The 19079-nt window shown below is 42.3% G+C and overlaps 1 protein-coding gene across 1 annotated transcript in view; it reads right to left on the bottom strand.

Annotated features, from left to right (window-relative positions):
• The window catches only part of HIP1R (huntingtin interacting protein 1 related), a 482407-nt gene that overhangs the window by 83301 nt on the left and 380027 nt on the right, over window positions 1–19079 (bottom strand). The window contains exons 21-24 of the mRNA XM_078667577.1: window positions 17763–17870; window positions 9723–9859; window positions 6701–6811; window positions 2341–2399 (exon numbers count right to left, since the gene is read on the bottom strand). Coding sequence (XP_078523703.1) covers window positions 2341–2399; window positions 6701–6811; window positions 9723–9859; window positions 17763–17870 — 415 coding nt within the window. The remainder of the gene's footprint in view (window positions 1–2340; window positions 2400–6700; window positions 6812–9722; window positions 9860–17762; window positions 17871–19079) is intronic.

Genomic DNA, 19079 nt, shown 5'->3' with positions numbered 1-19079 from the left:
GTGTGGTAGGAACAATTAAGCGCAACGGAAAATATCACCCTCGCCATGCTGGAAGGTTCACAAAGACTTGAAATGCAAAGAAAGCCAATGGACAGGCCTGCATGAGAACTGCACACATGTGCCCGGCAAGTTAGCATTTCTTTATCCCACCTATGAATACAAGAAATGCAATTTTAAACCCCAAGTGGAACCGGTCTCGTCATCCGCAGAGCCACATCAATTGGCTTCCATTCCCAGTAGAACTCCTTGACGTCATTAAAGTAGGAAGTACCTCAACAAAGTGTGTCGAATGCTAGAACTTTAATATCGCAGTACAACAGGATGTCCACAACAGATGCTGAAAGCGGTCATCTGAAGGATAGGGAGAAGGGAACAAAAAATATCTGGAAAATGGGAAGGGTGGGAAAACCACCGACCGCTTTCACGAAAGCAGTGAAAACCGAAAAGGCAGGGGACAGGCCTCTTTTTTGGTGTTCAGTGGAGGGAAGAGTTGGCTCAGATCCTGTGAAGGCGGTTGCACATTTTAGATCAATTTACTAATTCTCAGATTCCCCAATCACTTTACTCCATCAAAACGAGTGAAACCTTAGTTATACAATTCAATTGAATCCTCCTCTTGGATATCTAGTAAGTCATCAAAACATGAATTATCATCTCTAACTATTGCTGGGTTGTGTAGCTCGTTAGTGACAGGGAAACTTGGCTCCATGAAGCAAAATGGCCTTCCAAAAAATTATTTTCAAATATTTAGAAAGTAGGACAACATGTCATGTCACTAATGAAAGACTGAAAAATATTTGCTTCATTTTCAACTTCTGCTAAAACTTACACAAAGCAGGGAAAATACAGATTTGGAATAATCTGCATATTTTTATCCAACTTCCATCTGTATTTGGGGGCGGCTGGGCTATTAGTGTTACCAAATGACCATTTGCTTATCCTCACATTTAGCTCTTGACACTGCTCTGCGGGTGAAAATCTTTGATAAAGTATGGAAATTTGTAATTGTGTTTTTACTGCATATTAAACTGAATTGTGTGACATTTCTTTCACTCCCCATCATACCGAAACCGTTTTAAAATCCAAACATTTGTTTATTCTGTACAAATACAGCCAGCATTTGCCCTTTTATTTAAAACACACAACCTCTTCTCGTTCTCCAGATGAAGAGCTGGTCAGGGGAATCAGTGATGTTTAAAAAAAAAAGTGCCTTTTCTTGTTTAAAGCCAAGGTCTCCCACTTGTGCCCCAAACCACTGACCCCGTCCCTGAGAGCAGAGTTTTTAAAAACAATGCAAACAAAAACAAGCACTGGCAAAGCCAATAGGTTTTGCTTGACCTTGTCAATTTTTTTAAGACATGTTGCACAGCAGCACGAGCTGCCGCGCAACATGGCTTAAAGTATAGAAAAAAGTGGCTAAATAGTAAAAGAATACGTGCAGGGGCCTAAAGTTTTGCCCAGCACCCTAAGGACAGCACTATCGAAAGTTGGTGTGCTGAATACCAAGGCTGCATAGTCTTGATTCCACTTCATGCATCTTTCACCCACCATCCTACACTCTCTGTCCATTTATCTCATTCTTGCATGTTTCTTTTTCATCCAAGCTTTGTTTGTCACTGTTCTTCCTTTTTTCGCTACTCCTTCTTTACCCCTTTTCTGTTTTTCTCTCTGGCGCTGGGTCAAAGTCTGATGATGAAAATTAAGTACTGCCTCAAATTAAGCACTGTGTGAGGCCCGGATTGGTGAATGGTTCTACAGCGGGCTGTCGGGGAACCGGGATGCAAGTGGTCTGAAGCAGTTCACCACCACCTTCAAAATTGGATGGCTCCTGACAAACACTTTTAAAAAACAAATCATATTTTTAAGTGGAGCTTGGGTGGAGTAGGACAGTCTCATTGTACATAATCAGGGCACTTTGAGACAGCCACTTAAAAAAAAGTGTCAACGTTTCGTAAAAGTCTCTGAAAATACATCCATGGCCAAACATTCCGTATTTAAACTAAGTATTTTAAAGAAAATAGCGTTTGGCGTGTATGGTGTGTTTCTTTACACACTAAATAGGCTCAGGAGTGTGAAACAGGCACAGGCTTTTCAAGAAAAACATTTATAAGATATAGCGAATATTCAATTTTCATCAGGACGCACCCGCTTTCAGCTTTGATGACTCCGAACAACGTCACAACATTTAGTCACAGTTCAAAAACACTCTCAATTTAGACGTATAATCATCAGCCAAAAGAGCGGAATCACTCAAATACATCCAACAAACACAGAGACATTTTAGGGCATTCAAGTATATCCTCACACCTAGGGGCTGGTAGTGTTTTTTAATTGACTTACCTCTCATTTACTTCGAGTTTCACTCCCGAGCTATCCTTTCTTGCCTGGTTCATCATTTCCTAGTGATCACAACAAAAGGGTGTTACTACTGCTTGATCATCATGGCTGCGCAAAGCATGAAGGAAAGAACTTTGATCTGCCTTTAGAGCGATAAACGACATTGTGGCAGCAAATTCATATACATTTGCACACAGTAAAAGTATTATCTTGACCGTGATATATCAAATGCAGTAAACCCAAGTGTGATCCCATTGTCCTGCATCTGACCATATTGTGAGTTCAGGTCCGATTAACACAATTCAACAAAACACAATGACCCTTTTAAGCACAGGACGACTAGAGGCACACCAATAGTACTCAGGACCTACTACATTGGTTTAACATTACATTGATGCCTCTATATTGAAATTAACACTCGTAGGAACACCACCACAATATAGAATGGGAAAAGAGACAAGGGTACATTTTGCCAGGGTTAGAGCAATGGGTAATGTTAAATTTAGGGTAACCGACAGTGCCAGGTTTTGGGTAACGGGTAGTTTAGGGCTTGGATTAGATTTGGGTTTAGGGTGGGGGCAGGTTTAGCAGCATGCTTAGGACAAAGTTAAGGGGTAGTATTACATTTAGGTTTATGTGTAAGATTAAGGTTTGGATTAAGTTTCGTTTTACATTTAGGTTTAGGCTTAGGTTTTGGGAAAGATATAAGGTGACGCATAGTGACTAAACGACAGTAAGGGCAAGGTTTAGGGTTAGAGTTAGATTATGGGTTAGGATATGGTTGAAACAAGTAACTTCTAATTGCTGATTTCTCACTTCTTGAAGCCCTCCAGAAGCCAGACTAGAGCTGGAACCTGTGCAACTCCTCTCCTGCTCCAGTAGGTGGCACCACACCTCCATATTGGCTTCAGAATCCATCCGAGACATGTCACGGTTCACCGTGGCACACCGATGTCAGTATCTCAGCTACCAACAGCACTTTTGGGACTACTTGAGGTGCAGATGTTCATCCAAACTGTAGGACCATAAATTGACAGTGGGTAGAACCCACCACTAAGGGCACGCCCCTCTTATCCGATCACACGATCGATATGTGAAAATAAAAGTCATGCAAGTTGAGGGTCGCCAATCAGTCTTCCAATTACAAAGCCAAGAGAAGCTCCTCCAGACACAGCATTTGGAACTTCATGCGGAGGAATGCATTCTGTGGGTAAAGGCCTAGAATGAGACAGAGGTCCCAGTCTTTCTTGGAACAAGAAAAAAATGCAACTAGCATCTCTACTGCATCTTGGTCTCTCGAATCAATTCCATGGCCTCTTTGCTCAGCAGAGCCAGGACCTCCAGCAGGAAAAATACAAGCACAGTAACTAAAGGGACCTAGCGGATGGGAGAGGGCGAGTCCTGGAACAGAGGGGCGAAGCCTTGCCTGTCAATCTGCAGGGTCTAGTGGTCCAATGTGATGGGATTGCCAACGAGCCAAGTGATGGGACTTCCAGATCTCCCCAAAGGCTGCACTTGTGAACCTCAATGATATCTAGAGTGGTTTCATTTGTAAGGGATAGGGAGGAAGAGGAAAAGGACTGCTTTGGTGGTGAATGGCAGTGGAGGATCCCAACCACCATGTCGCTGAATCCAGCGTATCCAATCCAGAGCGCAGGATTTGTTTCGCAGGATCCTACCATTCTTGCAAACCTCTGCAAAATGGTCGCGAAGGTGAGCAGGAAAATTGGGTATGACCAATTACGCCATTTTCCACAGGGGAAGTCTGCCCAGCATGTTGTATGTCTGATAATTCTCACACAGGGAACTTTGCAGCACAGTTCCTTATTATTTATTGGCCATGCAGTCTTTCCTGAACAACTCCATATTTGTTAATTAGTACACGAGGATCCTTCAGGCATATTTCTAAGTCAATTAATTATCACATTGTGCATCATTCTGTTGCTGGTCTCTATGTCAATTATCACAACAGAACTCTTTTTCAGTGTTTTATATACTAATTGTTAGGAAGGGAGTACTTCAGGATTGATCTATTTCTGTCAGTTTTATATGTAGACTTTTCACCACAGTCGTTTTGTTTATTGCATAGGAAATGTTTATTTCACATCCTTATGCAAGATAATTGCTCATTCGAAAGACACTTTTGCACTATTCCAGGTTAATTATCAGACAGTCTCTTACTAGGACAGCTGTTAATTACCACATATTTCGGCACGTGTCTAAAATCGGTATTTCTCAAGTGGGGTACCTCAAGAACTATTCTAATTCTGTTAATTATCACATGGAAAATTAGGACAGCTATGTGACAATTTGTAACCATATGGGAGATAATACTAATTACTATTTTTGTTATTGCAAGGCTCAGACCCACGGCAGTTAATTTTATATGGGGAACTTCATGGCAGAGGGCAGCTTCTTTAAATAGTCAACAGTTGAGGAGCACCTTTTGCATACTTGTTATTTATCCCATGTTTTACTTGGGCAGGCCTATGCTATTCACCGCACAGGAAGTCTGTTTTGCGCATACACGTGTAAATGTAAATGTATAGGCATTTATATAGCGCACTACTTACCCGTAGGGTCCCAAGGTGCTTCGACCGCTGCGAAACCCTTCCTGGCTTCCCTGAGAGATGGTCCCTTAATAGGTATCTCCAGGGTGAGACCAGGCATCCCCGGCGGTCTGGTGGGGCCGTTAGTGAAGATGAGGCAAGCTAATGCCCAGAGTTGCCGAGTGTGAACGCTGATCAGAGTGGGCACCGAGGCGAGAGAATTATCGAGTCCGCTGACCCTGGTCCAGAAACCTGCCGCGCCGGGAATCGAACCCTGGTCCCGGGCCGTCCTCTGCTCTCGTGTCTGCCGCCTCTAACCAGTGAGCCACACTACTTCACTACTACACGCCATGTATTACTTTAGGAATTTTTCTGGTGTGGCTCTATGCGCGCCTTTGAATGGCGTCCTTTAAACTCTAGCTCTACGTTTGTTAGCACAAAAGGAATCTCTGGATCACCAGGTTTCTTTCTACAGTAGTATGCTGCTGGTTATCCCACATTTTCAATTGGCAATTACAGATTAAGAATAACACATAAGCGCATTTTGGGAAGTCCAATGTCTACGAAAGCACTCAATCGCTCTATGTTGATTATCTATTGAATGCAAAATGTATCTGCTCGGCCATGCAGAAAAGTCCTACGCTTTGTGTATAGATCCTTCACCGTCTGCAATGACGACCTGTGATCTTCTTTTAAGTGTGAGACGGAGACTTCGCCCTTTGAAGCTCTGCAGGGTTCTAGGTGTCATTATTGCGATCACTCGTTTGAGGTTACAGCTCATGGTCTTAGGAGGATGTGCAGCCGACAAGACCTAGTATAGGATCGGTTTCATTATACTTAGGTTAATTTTATGTGGGTGTGGACAAAATCTTTCACAAATCTGGCCAACACTAGACAAGTCTCACGTAAGTTATAATGATGGCCTCTTAAAAAGCGAAACGGTTTTCCCTAAAATACTGAAATACAATAAGAGCACCCAAACCATTTCTCGTCATTTCAATTGAACATAAAACACATTTTTAGGCATTAGATTAGAGCATCATTTATCATGACCAACGTTTTGCAATTTGATTTACTAAAGGTCAAACTAAAAAAGTATGCATGAGAAATTGAACCCGCAATACGCTGGGAGGATACAACCAGCTTATTAAGAGCTTTGTGTTCTCAAGAACAAAAATACAAACTTTGTCTTTGCTAAACGTGCCGTAAAGTTTAAAAAATATGGCAAAAAAGTTAACGGTTTAGCAAGGTAGCCCTTGCAACAGCCACTTTAATTAATCTAATAGCCAAGGCAACGGTTGTTTTGGTTATTTGACTTCATCTCCTCTGGTGTCTTCGTGATACAATACATTTAAAAAAATCAACTATCTGAAACACTAGCTTTCAGCTGAGCCTAAAAAGCACATAACTACAAACAATCATTGTTTGTGGAAAAATGTTCAAGTCACAAAAAATGATGAAATCAAAGCCACTAAATCCCACAGAAGAACCCGATTGAATCCAGTAACGGGTGCATGCAGGCACCCTGCAAGTCTGCAAAGGATTTGGGAAATGGACGTTTAGATAACAAATAATTTCCTATTAAAATAAACAAGGAAAGGAAGGCACATAGTCGACTCCGTCACCAGTGGATGAATTTACTGGCTTGCTTGTGTGACTGCGACAGCAACTATTGTAAAATATACCAAAAATATTATGCTAATGAGATGTTGTGATTGACCAGTGTTTATAAGTTTATCTCATGTACCATCTCCACTTCTTGCAATAGTAGTTTACACTTTTTCTTTTCGGAAAAGATACTATACGCCTCTTACCTCGATTCTTCGAACAGCGTCTTCAATGGCCTTAGATGTGGCAGCCATTTCCTTGTCAACCATGTCGCCAAGTTCTTCCTGCTTGATGTCTAAACTTTTGGGCCTCAGGTCCTAAGGGTTATAAAAATATTATTTAGATAGGGTACAAAGCAAGACTTGTACAGGTATTCAGAAGATCAAAAGTGAATTGCAGTCTTTTAATGTTTACAAAAGGGTCCACACCCCACAGCAGGTATGCAGCCGTGTACCACTCGATTCTGAATCTAAAAGCAAGGATGGTGTTACATTTAGGTAAACCAATCCACAGCCTTCCACTGTCCCAAGACTGCTTAAGCACAGTCCACCAAAGTGATATTTTGCCCATCTTCAGGAACTGGATACAGTGATAAGTCTAGAAAGCCAGTTGAATCAAGAGCTCAAGACAGAGGCAACTATAGTTTATGGCGGGAGGAGGATTGTACGCATTCGCATAAAGAGTGGCCTGCAAGAAGACTAGACTCAATGTACAGTCAAGTGCCGGAAGGCATTCGTTGTTTTCTACTGACTCGGTTGTGATCTTGTACCTGGTGTTGTCTGCGGTTATGGAAGAGATTCTGAAGACTGCAACTCTGATGCTTGTAAACAAGAACCCATGAAGCTGGGGGGTGGCTAAGGAAGGTGTGAGTCCTCATCCATGTGGATGAAGCAATGAGAACACAAGATAACAGGTAGAATGAAGTAGTTAGAATAGTGGACATTTGTTTAATATCGGCGTAAGCCAATGCAGGACGTTTATGGTATGCTAAAGGGCATTATCAGATCTGCGGACCACGTCTTGCACAAGTTACCAGAGACACTAGCAAGCTTTGCATTTTCCAAGCTGTTCTCAAAAGTAAGAAGAAGGGGCTCTGCAAGTCACATCTGAAACCAGGAAACACAGTACTGATGATCTGGTGCCTATGGGAAGTGGAAATTGACCATCTTCATCCTTTCTGCAAGTCGTGTAGTGCAGTGCTTTGGAAACTTTAAAGCAACCAGGCAAGGCACCTTTCCATTAAGGGCCAGCCCAGGGGCTCCTGTGCCTTTCAGTCATCAGAACCTTATCCCAATGCACCTCGTTAGCTAGTCTACGTCTTTGGCAACATTGCACCCTAGAAGGATCAGATATTCATCAGCTTCTGTGTGAGCCAGACCTAAACAGCACAGTATTCAGAAAAGACACTCTAAATAGACAACAATGAATAAAGCATCACAGCCCGCTCATCTGGCCAATGTCCATCCAATTTAACGAAGCATTCTCAGTCACCACCGCCCATGATCTCAGATGACCTCAAAGCCTTCTACAATGCAAAGGTGAAAGTGACCCTAGATGTCATTTGCATATGATATATGCTCTATCGCCGCCAATTAATGATGCACGTGACAAGGAGCCAATGTAATTGGCTTCTATGAAACATATGTACAATAAGCACGTTATGTACAGAGATACTCAGCACACAACAGAAAAGACTACATCAAAACCAATGGACAGTGCTTGAAATGGAAAAATAGAAATGCAGGTACTCTGTAGCAAAGTACCTGCTTGCTTCTGAGAAGTGCGGGTACTCTCCAATTAAAAGTATTGCATTTTTCTGGGGAAGTGCTGGTACTCTACCTCTCAAAAGAAAAAAGTGCCGGTACTCAGTGCCGGAAAGTACCGGCCCATTTAAAGCACTGCCAATGTAGATTGATAGGTGGGTAACTTTACAGCAGGCTAACTGCGTCTAACTTTGCATTAGTTGATGTTACAAAAATTACCATATTGGCCCCATATGCATCCGGGCCAGGAGCCCGAATCATAACCGAGAGATTTTTAATTTTGTATACATAAAATTGTCGCCAAATCATTGAAAGTTTCTGTCCTTCTTTACTTATCCCCAGGTAACTAACTGGCACAGGCAGCACAGGCCCAGAGCTAAAGCCTCTGGTCAGCATGTGCCCAGGAACACCCTGCATGTACTGGTCATTGGGCATGACCTTTGACTATTCACTGTGCCCAGTGCGCCTTTACTCTGATTTTTCTGACTACATCTACTTTTCTACATCGTCAACACAACAGTGGCCCCTGGATGTGTTCAGACATGAGCTGCATTTTCATTGGGCAGAGGCCCTAGAAATTATGTAGTACTTCTGTTAACCACAAGATGGCATCACAGACTGCCTATAGATTTGAACATCTGAAGTTACACTGACCATGTGGTCTTAGATAGAATGCATGGAGAGTAAAGCAAGCAGTACTCCTCCTGGCAACTAGATGTCCTCACCAGACTTCACAGAGATGGTACAGCTCAACAGAAATGGCTCTGGATCAACTTTTAATGGAGAGGTACAGCAGCTGTTCCATTTTCAGCAACATGATGCTCCATACAGAATAGAGAGAAAAAAAGTTCTAAATATCCCCACAGACGTTGAAGACAATTGTAAAGTCACCTTCGAAACCTAGAAGTCCTCACTGCTGGGTGCTCTCCTTGTGCCAACAAAGCCAGTTAAATGTATTTTTCAAATGAAGTTTGGGAAAAGAAGCCGGTTTGTAAATTGTGAATGACTACCAGAGCTGAAAGGTGACCGGCTCTTCTAAGCCAGTCACCTCCTGCTCCTGTAATAATTATGCAGGTACACAAAATGCAGTATGTGGTTTCTTACCACTGTGGAAAGGTGGGAGGGGCCATGCCTGTCGAGAGGCGAAGCTCCCCCTTACTGATGTATTATTACAGTTATTGCAAATCAGGTGTTTTATTGGCCCGGTGCACAATTACTTTTATTGGTCCGGCACCCCAAAGTGACACCGTCACAAAAACACACAACTGAAAACCTTGTGCATTCGTTCTTCCTTCATTTCATGTGCATATTAGAGGGTTTTACACGTATAGAAGGAGCACTGCAGCAGCCACGCATACAACACAAATGTACCAGGTGTTACATGACAAGAATGTACTGAAGGCACAGGGTCCCACTATAACCTAAAATAAAAACTATAAACCTAAGGGTAAAGGCACTACTCTACCTGTCCCAGGTGAAGGATGCTTTGCAGGGTCCGCCTCACACTGGCAGGATCAGCGTTCTTCAATGACAGCTTATCCTTCAGGTCGTGCAGGTACTGTAGGGTCTGGTTACCACAATCCCTGCAACTGTCCGTCAGTCCTGAACAGGGAAGAGAAGACATTAAAGAGCAAATATGGCACACTATGTACATCCTGCCAAGTTAAGTGTTTTAATGCAGCATTTTTAAGAAAGCACCCTTTCCTAAATGTGCTCTTATAATGTTCACAAAATACTATGGCCTTATAGCGGGCTATCCCGGCTATTAAAGGCCCGCTGCAGCGTTAAAGGCCCGAGCCGAAGGCGAGGGACTTTAAGAAAGCAGCGGGACTTTAATTGCCGGTATAGCCCTGCTACGAAGGGCTATAAGGCTATTAGAACATTCTGCCACTAGAGGGCAGAATGTTCTAACAAATAAAACCAAGCGTACAGGGAGCGCGAGGGGATTGAAATCCCCTGTGGCTCCCTGAAGCATTTGTTCATAGCCAGAGCTGTAAACAAGAAACATTGGAATGTTGGAGCTCCGTGCTTATACCAGCCATTATGAGCCCAGAGCACTCCATTGTTTTCAATGGAGCTCCCAACATTTAATGTTCTAATAGTCCTTAAAGACAGGAGCATGGGAAAAAAAAGTCACAGGAAAAGGAATAATGAATGTTATTAGGCTGGTCCACGTCATCAGGGGCCCTTATTCCAGTAAAGTCTTTCATTACAAACCATTGTATTGTGGGTATTTAGTCCAACATAAGTGAACCAGGACTACTGCTCCCAGAATGCACTGGGCAGTGAAATGTAAACCCAGGAGAGTGTACCTCAGGATATGCAATTGATCGGACACCTTAGGGTGAGCAGCTGCTGGTTGCCCACTGGTATCCCTAGCCCTGCCACTGCTGCTCCTCCTTTCAGAGATCATGAAGTCAGTGGTAGGAACAAAAAGCAAACTGGACTCCAGAGCCTTCTTGAGTCACTCTAGTTTTCACTCCTTACCCATACCTTAGCCGGTATTCCTGTTTTTTTGCCCTGAGCTGCGCCCTCAGGCAGCACTTTCTGCCATTCGAAATTACCACTTTTCAAGCACTTCTAAAATTACTTGGGGAATTTATAACTTTCCCCAAAATATTTCAGGACTGGAGTTGGAATACTGAATAAGCCTCCTGGAATATTTGAGGTAAGGCGTCTCTTTCCCCAAATACTTTACGACTGGAGTTAGAATAGTAATTTTGACCTCCCAGTGTCCACCACACCCACTACTGACCTAAGGGACAGTTCAAAGCCTCCCGACAGCCAACAGGAGGAAGTGTTACTGTGGATCAAATAGCTCATGATGCACTTCCGCTACTTGTGGCATTTCAGTGCAGTGATGTCAATGCACGTGAGGAAAGTGCAGGCAGATCCAAAACCGGTCATTAATTTCTTTTAGCATTAATTGAATTTTCATACAGTGGTGTAGCTAGACCTCTGGCCGCCCGTGGTGGTCCCTGCGTTTACCGCCCTGCGACAGATGCAGGTAAGAGGGGGGGTGCTGGCGATCCCTCGAGATGGCTGCCGGTAGGAGCTGGGGACAGCGGGAGTGAGTGGGGGGGGGGGGGTGCTGCCGATCTCTGCGATTGCTGCCACGGCTAAGAGCAGGGGGTGCCGCCCACAGAACTCGTGCCGAATGGGGCTGACTGCCCCCCGCTACCTTACTGTTTTTATAACACACACCCGCCTTCATCCCAGGGGTGCGTGGTGGGATAAGTGTTAACCCCTTGGGTGCGGCCGTGATTCTGCGCCTGTGGGGCACATTCCGATCGCGGGTGCGGTCATGACGGCCGGGAGCCGTCATCAGCACACGAGCACTGTGCCATGACGGCTCCCGGCCGTTATCAGCATGGAAGGGGTTAAGAAAACAGAGAATGCAGGAAATCGCCCCCATACTCGCGCAAGGTTTTATTTAGACCCAGAATAAACCATGCATTTCATTTAAAGGCACCAGGCGAACTGTTCTCTGAGCAAATTCAAGTTTACTTTAAGGTATGGGATGTGCACAGTCCATATATTCTTTTTCTGAATTAGCCGTGCGCCATAGGTATCACTCTCCTCCCTGAGTGTACTCGAATAATTCAATGGTCGCAGGACTATTAGGGCATAGTCCTCTCACCCCGGGCACAGGACGATTGCTGGATCTCCAGCTATGTTCAATATAAGCAAGGCTTCATAATGATTGTCTTTCAGTGAATTTATTCCATCATTGTTATTCACATTGATCAAAAAAGAATTCTCATATCTGATGCTTCTTTCAACACCGTGTGTATAGTTCACAAATTAATCATATCCAATGCATTTCGGTGCTTATAGCACCTTCATCAGGGCAATCTGTGAATTAATTAAACAAAAAACTTGCTTTAACCTCCATTATAGTTTGTCTGTCACAATATTCAACATTGTTTAACATTACCGCCCTCTTAACATTTAGTTGCGTTAATTTCCTTTTCAAAGCGCAAACATGGTTAACATTGCTGTCACATAAATCGTTCTGCGAGCCAAACGCTTTAAAACGCTACCGCGTGAACCATTCTACACGTTTTATCCTGCGTTCAGTGCAACATTGTAACATATCCGTTGGGCTCATGCGCGATACTGATATGCTGCTTAACTACGCGCTTTCGTCCTCTTTAGGCCGCTAGCTTGCTTGCATACATTCTTACTGATGGTCATAAGTTTATAAAACGCGCCTCCCTCTAACTCGTGCTCATACTCCCAACGCTCACCTGGTTCTTTTGGTTAGCCGCTCAGGTTAGCTCCTTACTGCATTCTCTAATGGCGCCGGGCTCAACCCTGTTTGTTTTTCTACCCGTTATTCACGCATGCGCGTTACCATGTGCCGTTTTTTTTCTTTTTCACTCATCTTTATTAGCGCACACTAAACTTTTCCCTAGCTTGATGTATTGTTACATGATGAATATGTTTCACTGCGCGCCTCTATAATATGGTGCCTGCCAAGGTTAAACGATATGTTAGAAACTACCAATTGCAACACTATCTAGTGAGTTTCTTAGCTATTCTGATCAGTAAAAAAATCACATTTGTTCACAGGTAACACAAAAATTCAGTTCGATCGTTAAGCCCATTGGGTTTAAGGCTGTTCAAATAATAAATCCAATGATTCTCTCTTTTGAGTAAGTTCTTTTTGTTGTTTGTGCCTTCTGTTTTGGGCACTATTTCCAATATGCAAGCTCGTAGTTGGCTTATGTGATGGTGTTTCTCCTTGAAATGGACTGCCACCGTTGATTTCGTGGATTCCGTTCTTATGTTACTTTTATGTTCTGTGAGGCGCGTTTTCAGTTTGCGTTCAGTGTGGCCTACATACACTGAGCCGCAGGGGCATTTCAACATGTATATGATGTTCATTGTATCGCAAGTGCCATTTACTCTTAGTGGTATTTGGAAACCTTTCATTGGATGGGATATGGTGTTCCCCTTCATGATATTATGGCAACTGCTACAATTCATGCATTGATTAGTTCCACGATAAGTGTGTTTTGGGGGCCGTTCAATTGGATGTCTCAGCATTTCCCCTAGGTTTTTTGCTCTTGTAAATGCAAACAATGGTTCTTCCGAAAAAATACCTTTGAAGTCCACTTCCAATTTTAAAATTTGCCAATGTTTACGAATGATGTTCTTGAATTGGGTACTTACATTTGAGTACTTACTCACACATGTGATTCTCTTAGTTGCCTCTTTTGTTTTGTTCACTAGTAGTTCATCTCTAGATGGTTGTTGTGCTCTAAGTAGTGCTGGTTGTATTGTTCCTTCAGGGTATCCCCTGTCTTGAAATCTTTTATCACCCCGGCACCGGCGTATGCTAATTTGTTTATGACTGACTTTGAAAATGTGCATATCCATCAACGTCAAGAATGGGCCAGCCAATTATCGATGTATGTAAGATTCATCGATGACATTTTTCTAATTTGGAAAGGTGATGACGTAACATTACATCATGAATTAGACAGATTGAACAGCAGGAATGAACGAATAAGCTTCACGTGGCAAATAAATACCACTAAAATTCAATTTTTGGATGTAGAGATCACTAGGAGTGACAATCAGTTTCATACTAACCTTTACCGGAAGCCAACTGATAGAAACAACTTACTGAAATTTGACAGCCATCACCCCCTACCCCTGAAGACACATCTGCCATTTTCACAGTTTCTCAGGGTACGAAGAGTGGTCTCGCAAACTAACCAATGTCAAGACCAATTGACAGCAATGGCAAAAAGATTTCAAGACAGGGGATACCCTGAAGGAACAATACAACCAGCACTACTTAGAGCACAACAACCATCTAGAGATGAACTACTAGTGAACAAAACAAAAGAGGCAACTAAGAGAATCACATGTGTGAGTAAGTACTCAAATGTAAGTACCCAATTCAAGAACATCATTCGTAAACATTGGCAAATTTTAAAATTGGAAGTGGACTTCAAAGGTATTTTTTCGGAAGAACCATTGTTTGCATTTACAAGAGCAAAAAACCTAGGGGAAATGCTGAGACATCCAATTGAACGGCCCCCAAAACACACTTATCGTGGAACTAATCAATGCATGAATTGTAGCAGTTGCCATAATATCATGAAGGGGAACACCATATCCCATCCAATGAAAGGTTTCCAAATACCACTAAGAGTAAATGGCACTTGCGATACAATGAACATCATATACATGTTGAAATGCCCCTGCGGCTCAGTGTATGTAGGCCACACTGAACGCAAACTGAAAACGCGCCTCACAGAACATAAAAGTAACATAAGAACGGAATCCACGAAATCAACGGTGGCAGTCCATTTCAAGGAGAAACACCATCACATAAGCCAACTACGAGCTTGCATATTGGAAATAGTGCCCAAAACAGAAGGCACAAACAACAAAAAGAACTTACTCAAAAGAGAGAATCATTGGATTTATTATTTGAACAGCCTTAAACCCAATGGGCTTAACGATCGAACTGAATTTTTGTGTTACCTGTGAACAAATGTGATTTTTTTACTGATCAGAATAGCTAAGAAACTCACTAGATAGTGTTGCAATTGGTAGTTTCTAACATATCGTTTAACCTTGGCAGGCACCATATTATAGAGGCGCGCAGTGAAACATATTCATCATGTAACCAATACATCAAGCTAGGGAAAAGTTTAGTGTGCGCTAATAAAGATGAGTGAAAAAGAAAAAAAACGGCACATGGTAACGCGCATGCGTGAATAACGGGTAGAAAAACAAACAGGGTTGAGCCCGGCGCCATTAGAGAATGCAGTAAGGAGCTAACATGAGCGGCTAACCAAAAGAACCAGGTGAGCGTTGGGAGTATGAGCACGAGTTAGAGGGAGGCGCGTTTTATAAACTTATGACCATCAGTAAGAATGTATGCAAGCAAGCTAGCGGCCTAAAGAGGACGAAAGCGCGTAGTTAAGCAGCATATCAGTATCGCGCATGAGCCCAACGGATATGTTACAATGTTGCACTGAACGCAGGATAAAACGTGTAGAATGGTTCACGCGGTAGCGTTTTAAAGCGTTTGGCTCGCAGAACGATTTATGTGACAGCAATGTTAACCATGTTTGCGCTTTGAAAAGGAAATTAACGCAACTAAATGTTAAGAGGGCGGTAATGTTAAACAATGTTGAATATTGTGACAGACAAACTATAATGGAGGTTAAAGCAAGTTTTTTGTTTAATTAATTCACAGATTGCCCTGATGAAGGTGCTATAAGCACCGAAATGCATTGGATATGATTAATTTGTGAACTATACACACGGTGTTGAAAGAAGCATCAGATATGAGAATTCTTTTTTGATCAATGTGAATAACAATGATGGAATAAATTCACTGAAAGACAATCATTATGAAGCCTTGCTTATATTGAACATAGCTGGAGATCCAGCAATCGTCCTGTGCCCAAATTCAAGTTTAATCAGATTGTTCGGATCGTCTGGCAGAGACCAGCGCCTCCAGTGTTTGGCGGTCTGCTTCTAACCAACTCTGCCCATCCACCCAGCCTATCACATGTGGTCAGAAGATCTTCCAATTACCCAGTGGACCGGTCTACTCTTCCAATTAACAATCACAATACTGAATGCTGTGTAAACACCAGGGCTTCATGCAGGCCTCGGCGCTTTGTTTAATGCAATCAGGACTATCAGATGTCACACGCCTGAAAGCATGGCAAATAAACAGCCTGTGCTGAACATGTCCTGTAAACCTCAAACCTTTGCCTGAGCACAGAAAATGAAGGTGGCATTTGTAAAAGAAACCAAGCTGTGGAGAAATTATTTACACCGCCAATATTCACTTGGCACTGAAAAAGCTCAGCATGCAAGAAGGTCACCCAGACCCCAGGGTTCTATATGCTGAAATAATAGTGCAAAACACTACACATCTCCTACCTTAGAGGGAGCTCTCTCCACTTGCACCTTTCACATGCTAGGGCAGGGTTTCCCAAACTGTAGGTCACGAAATTCAGAGAAATATATAACCATGCCTGTTAATTCTATGTTTAACATCTCACACTTGCCAGTGATTCAAAGACCGAGGTCAAATATCAGGCTGCTTTATTCTTTTTACATCGGGATTGGTGTTCTCTTTTCTTTCTCTGACTGCAAAGTGAGAGGTTTCTAAAGAGAATTCTGTGACAGTGTAGGGTGTTGCATCAGAATGTAAATACCTGTAAATCAACTGTAAGCATCTAGCAGTTGTGGAAGCAAAAATGAAACTTTTTTTTGCAATTTTGAAGTGGACTGGAAACAGAATCAAAACAAATCAAGACACTTGGTGATGCACACATGATAAATGTTCACAAAAATTTGCTTACACATGATGCTTTAGTTACATCTCTGACTCATGTCCATTACAGGTAGGTGGGTCACGAAAGTTTGTTGTTCTAAAAAGTGGGTTGTGATTCTAAAACGTTTGGGAACCACTATGCTAGGGCATATGTTATACAATTATCTGCTGCAATACCTACGAAGATGTTCGCGCCACCCAAGATACAAACGTCTGAAAACATTCAGATAGTGGGAAAGATAGCTTAGCTACTTAATCACTCCCTACAGTGTGCAATCTGAACATGATAGCTTTGAGTAAGTGTCGGGCCGGCTTGCCTTTCATCTTTCAGAGGTCAATAAAATGAGTACCACTGAACTGCTGTTTGCAGTTCTACTAAATGGGAAACAGTACAGTAAGGAGTTCTAAAAAAAAACTTCATTAGTTTTAGACTATTTTCTACATAAAACCAATTAATCTTCATTTCTTTCAATTGGGTAAATCTTAAATTGGATACCATTATTGCCCAAATATAAAGTGTAATGCTGGTATGTAACTCTAGCATCTGTTTAACATCCAATGGTAGCGATTGTGACTGCTACTGTAGGCATTGTTCAACTCTACAAGTAGTCTGGTTGAGGTTACTGATCCTTTAAAATTGGGATTAAAGCTAATTTGGCTGAATGGATCTTCAGACAAATATTTCAGGCAGACTTTGACAATCAAAGTTGGGCTGCAAAAATTGGTACGGTGGACGTTGGTTATCAGGAAATTATTTCTTCTCTGCTTTATTTTTCATTTTTATATACATGATTTAATTGATTTTTATGTTTGAACAAAATGAACTAATTGGTAAAACTTTTTTACTTATGGCAAGCATTTTGATAAAATTCTGGTTGAAGTGGTCAACTAAAACGGACATGGGTTCGTGGCAAGATGGCTGAATGAATGATCCTGTCTGTTTCCAAAGTGCTGCTATGTTTCAATGCATAGACCCAGTTTCAACTGCATAGATCACCTTTAACCTGAAGGTTCATGTCCCTGTGCCCAGGAGTGCGAAAGTAACACTGACCGCTGCACGGGACTCACACCGTTGCTTTGATCACAGCACGAGACACAATGGAAAGACAAGGACATCAAGTGTTGAACGAACGGAAGGAAGGTAGAGGGGTAAGGACATGCAAGGGGGACATGCTGAAGACTTACTGTCAGCGTGGTCCGTTGGAGCCATATGGGACGTGGCGCTGCCGTTAACGATGGTGTCAGCCGTCAAGTGGGAGAACTGCGCAAGAGCCGCTACCAGACCAGTAGCATCTTCAACATGTGAAAAAATAAAGAATTAAAACATTCGAACAACAAGAGCAACAAAAGCAAAACATAAGATCCGGCTCACTCAGTAGACCAAGAGCAACGTGATGTCACAAACCCCAATCTTAAACAGTATCTCCCCATGATCACTAAACACATAGCGATAAGGCCTCTTACATGTAAAGTGACTCCTGCAGAACAGAGACACCAGATTTGCAAAAACTGTTTTTAACAAATTATTTCAGTATTTGTGCACCCATTTTTAAGCAAACTCTAGGGAGTGTTTCTCTTTACAACCTCTGATCACATAGAACACATTCTGACCCTCATTTTGGTACATGGCCAATAAACGACAAATGCTTTTGTGTACAGATACCTTTGAGTACACTTCCTGCTCATGAAACTAAGGGTAACTTATCAGAATGTTACTCTTACTTCTGAGTCTTAATCAATACTGGTCAGATTGCACTTCTTCAAATTAGGAATGTCTGCAACGCATCAAGTCTGATAAGAAAAACGTCCATGGCCAATATTCTCAGGGTTGTTGGGATTTTGAAAATTATCTTTGCCTAAAGATAGAGAGATCCATGTTTTGACATAATTCCAAAAATGGCTTCATGTAAAGCGACCTCAGAGGTTTTCAAATCCTGAAATCTATATTTCGTCACCCTCTAACATTTTTCACACAGTATACAAGTTTCCATCTCTGCACGGAATTTCATTCTTAGTGCTTGCAATCATGTCAATTACACTTTGCCACCCCAGAAAAGTTGATCATTTGCCTTCTGACCTCTTAAATTTAACCGAACCAACTTCTTTTTGGAAAAACCAATGGGTAAATAGATCTTGAACACAAAAATTTACCACAATACTTGGCCAGGGTCTTCTCGACCCAAGCAGCTGTGCTTTAGTGCATATCTAGCAAGTTGCAGAAGATGAACGCAATTCGCATGAAGATGATCTGACCACTATCCATGCCCTGGGCTCTGTTGTAGAAGCTTCTTGGTTTTTTAATCTGTACAACAAGTTACTTACCTTTGGTAACACATTTTTGGTGGATGCTCTAACTGCAGATTGTCCACTTTGCGAATACCCCCAAGCCAGACTGGATCTGGAAAACTCAAAAAGTAGTGCTCCTAGGTGGCGCTGAGTGACTCCGCATTGACTTTGTTCCACTCCAGAAGTGAAGAGTAGAGCCACATACAACCGCCACCT

This window comes from Lissotriton helveticus, chromosome 11 (assembly GCF_964261635.1).
Source record: "Lissotriton helveticus chromosome 11, aLisHel1.1, whole genome shotgun sequence".
NCBI lineage: Eukaryota > Metazoa > Chordata > Amphibia > Caudata > Salamandridae > Lissotriton > Lissotriton helveticus.
Note: the sequence above shows the minus strand (reverse complement) of the source record. Positions and strands in the feature narration are given on the sequence as shown.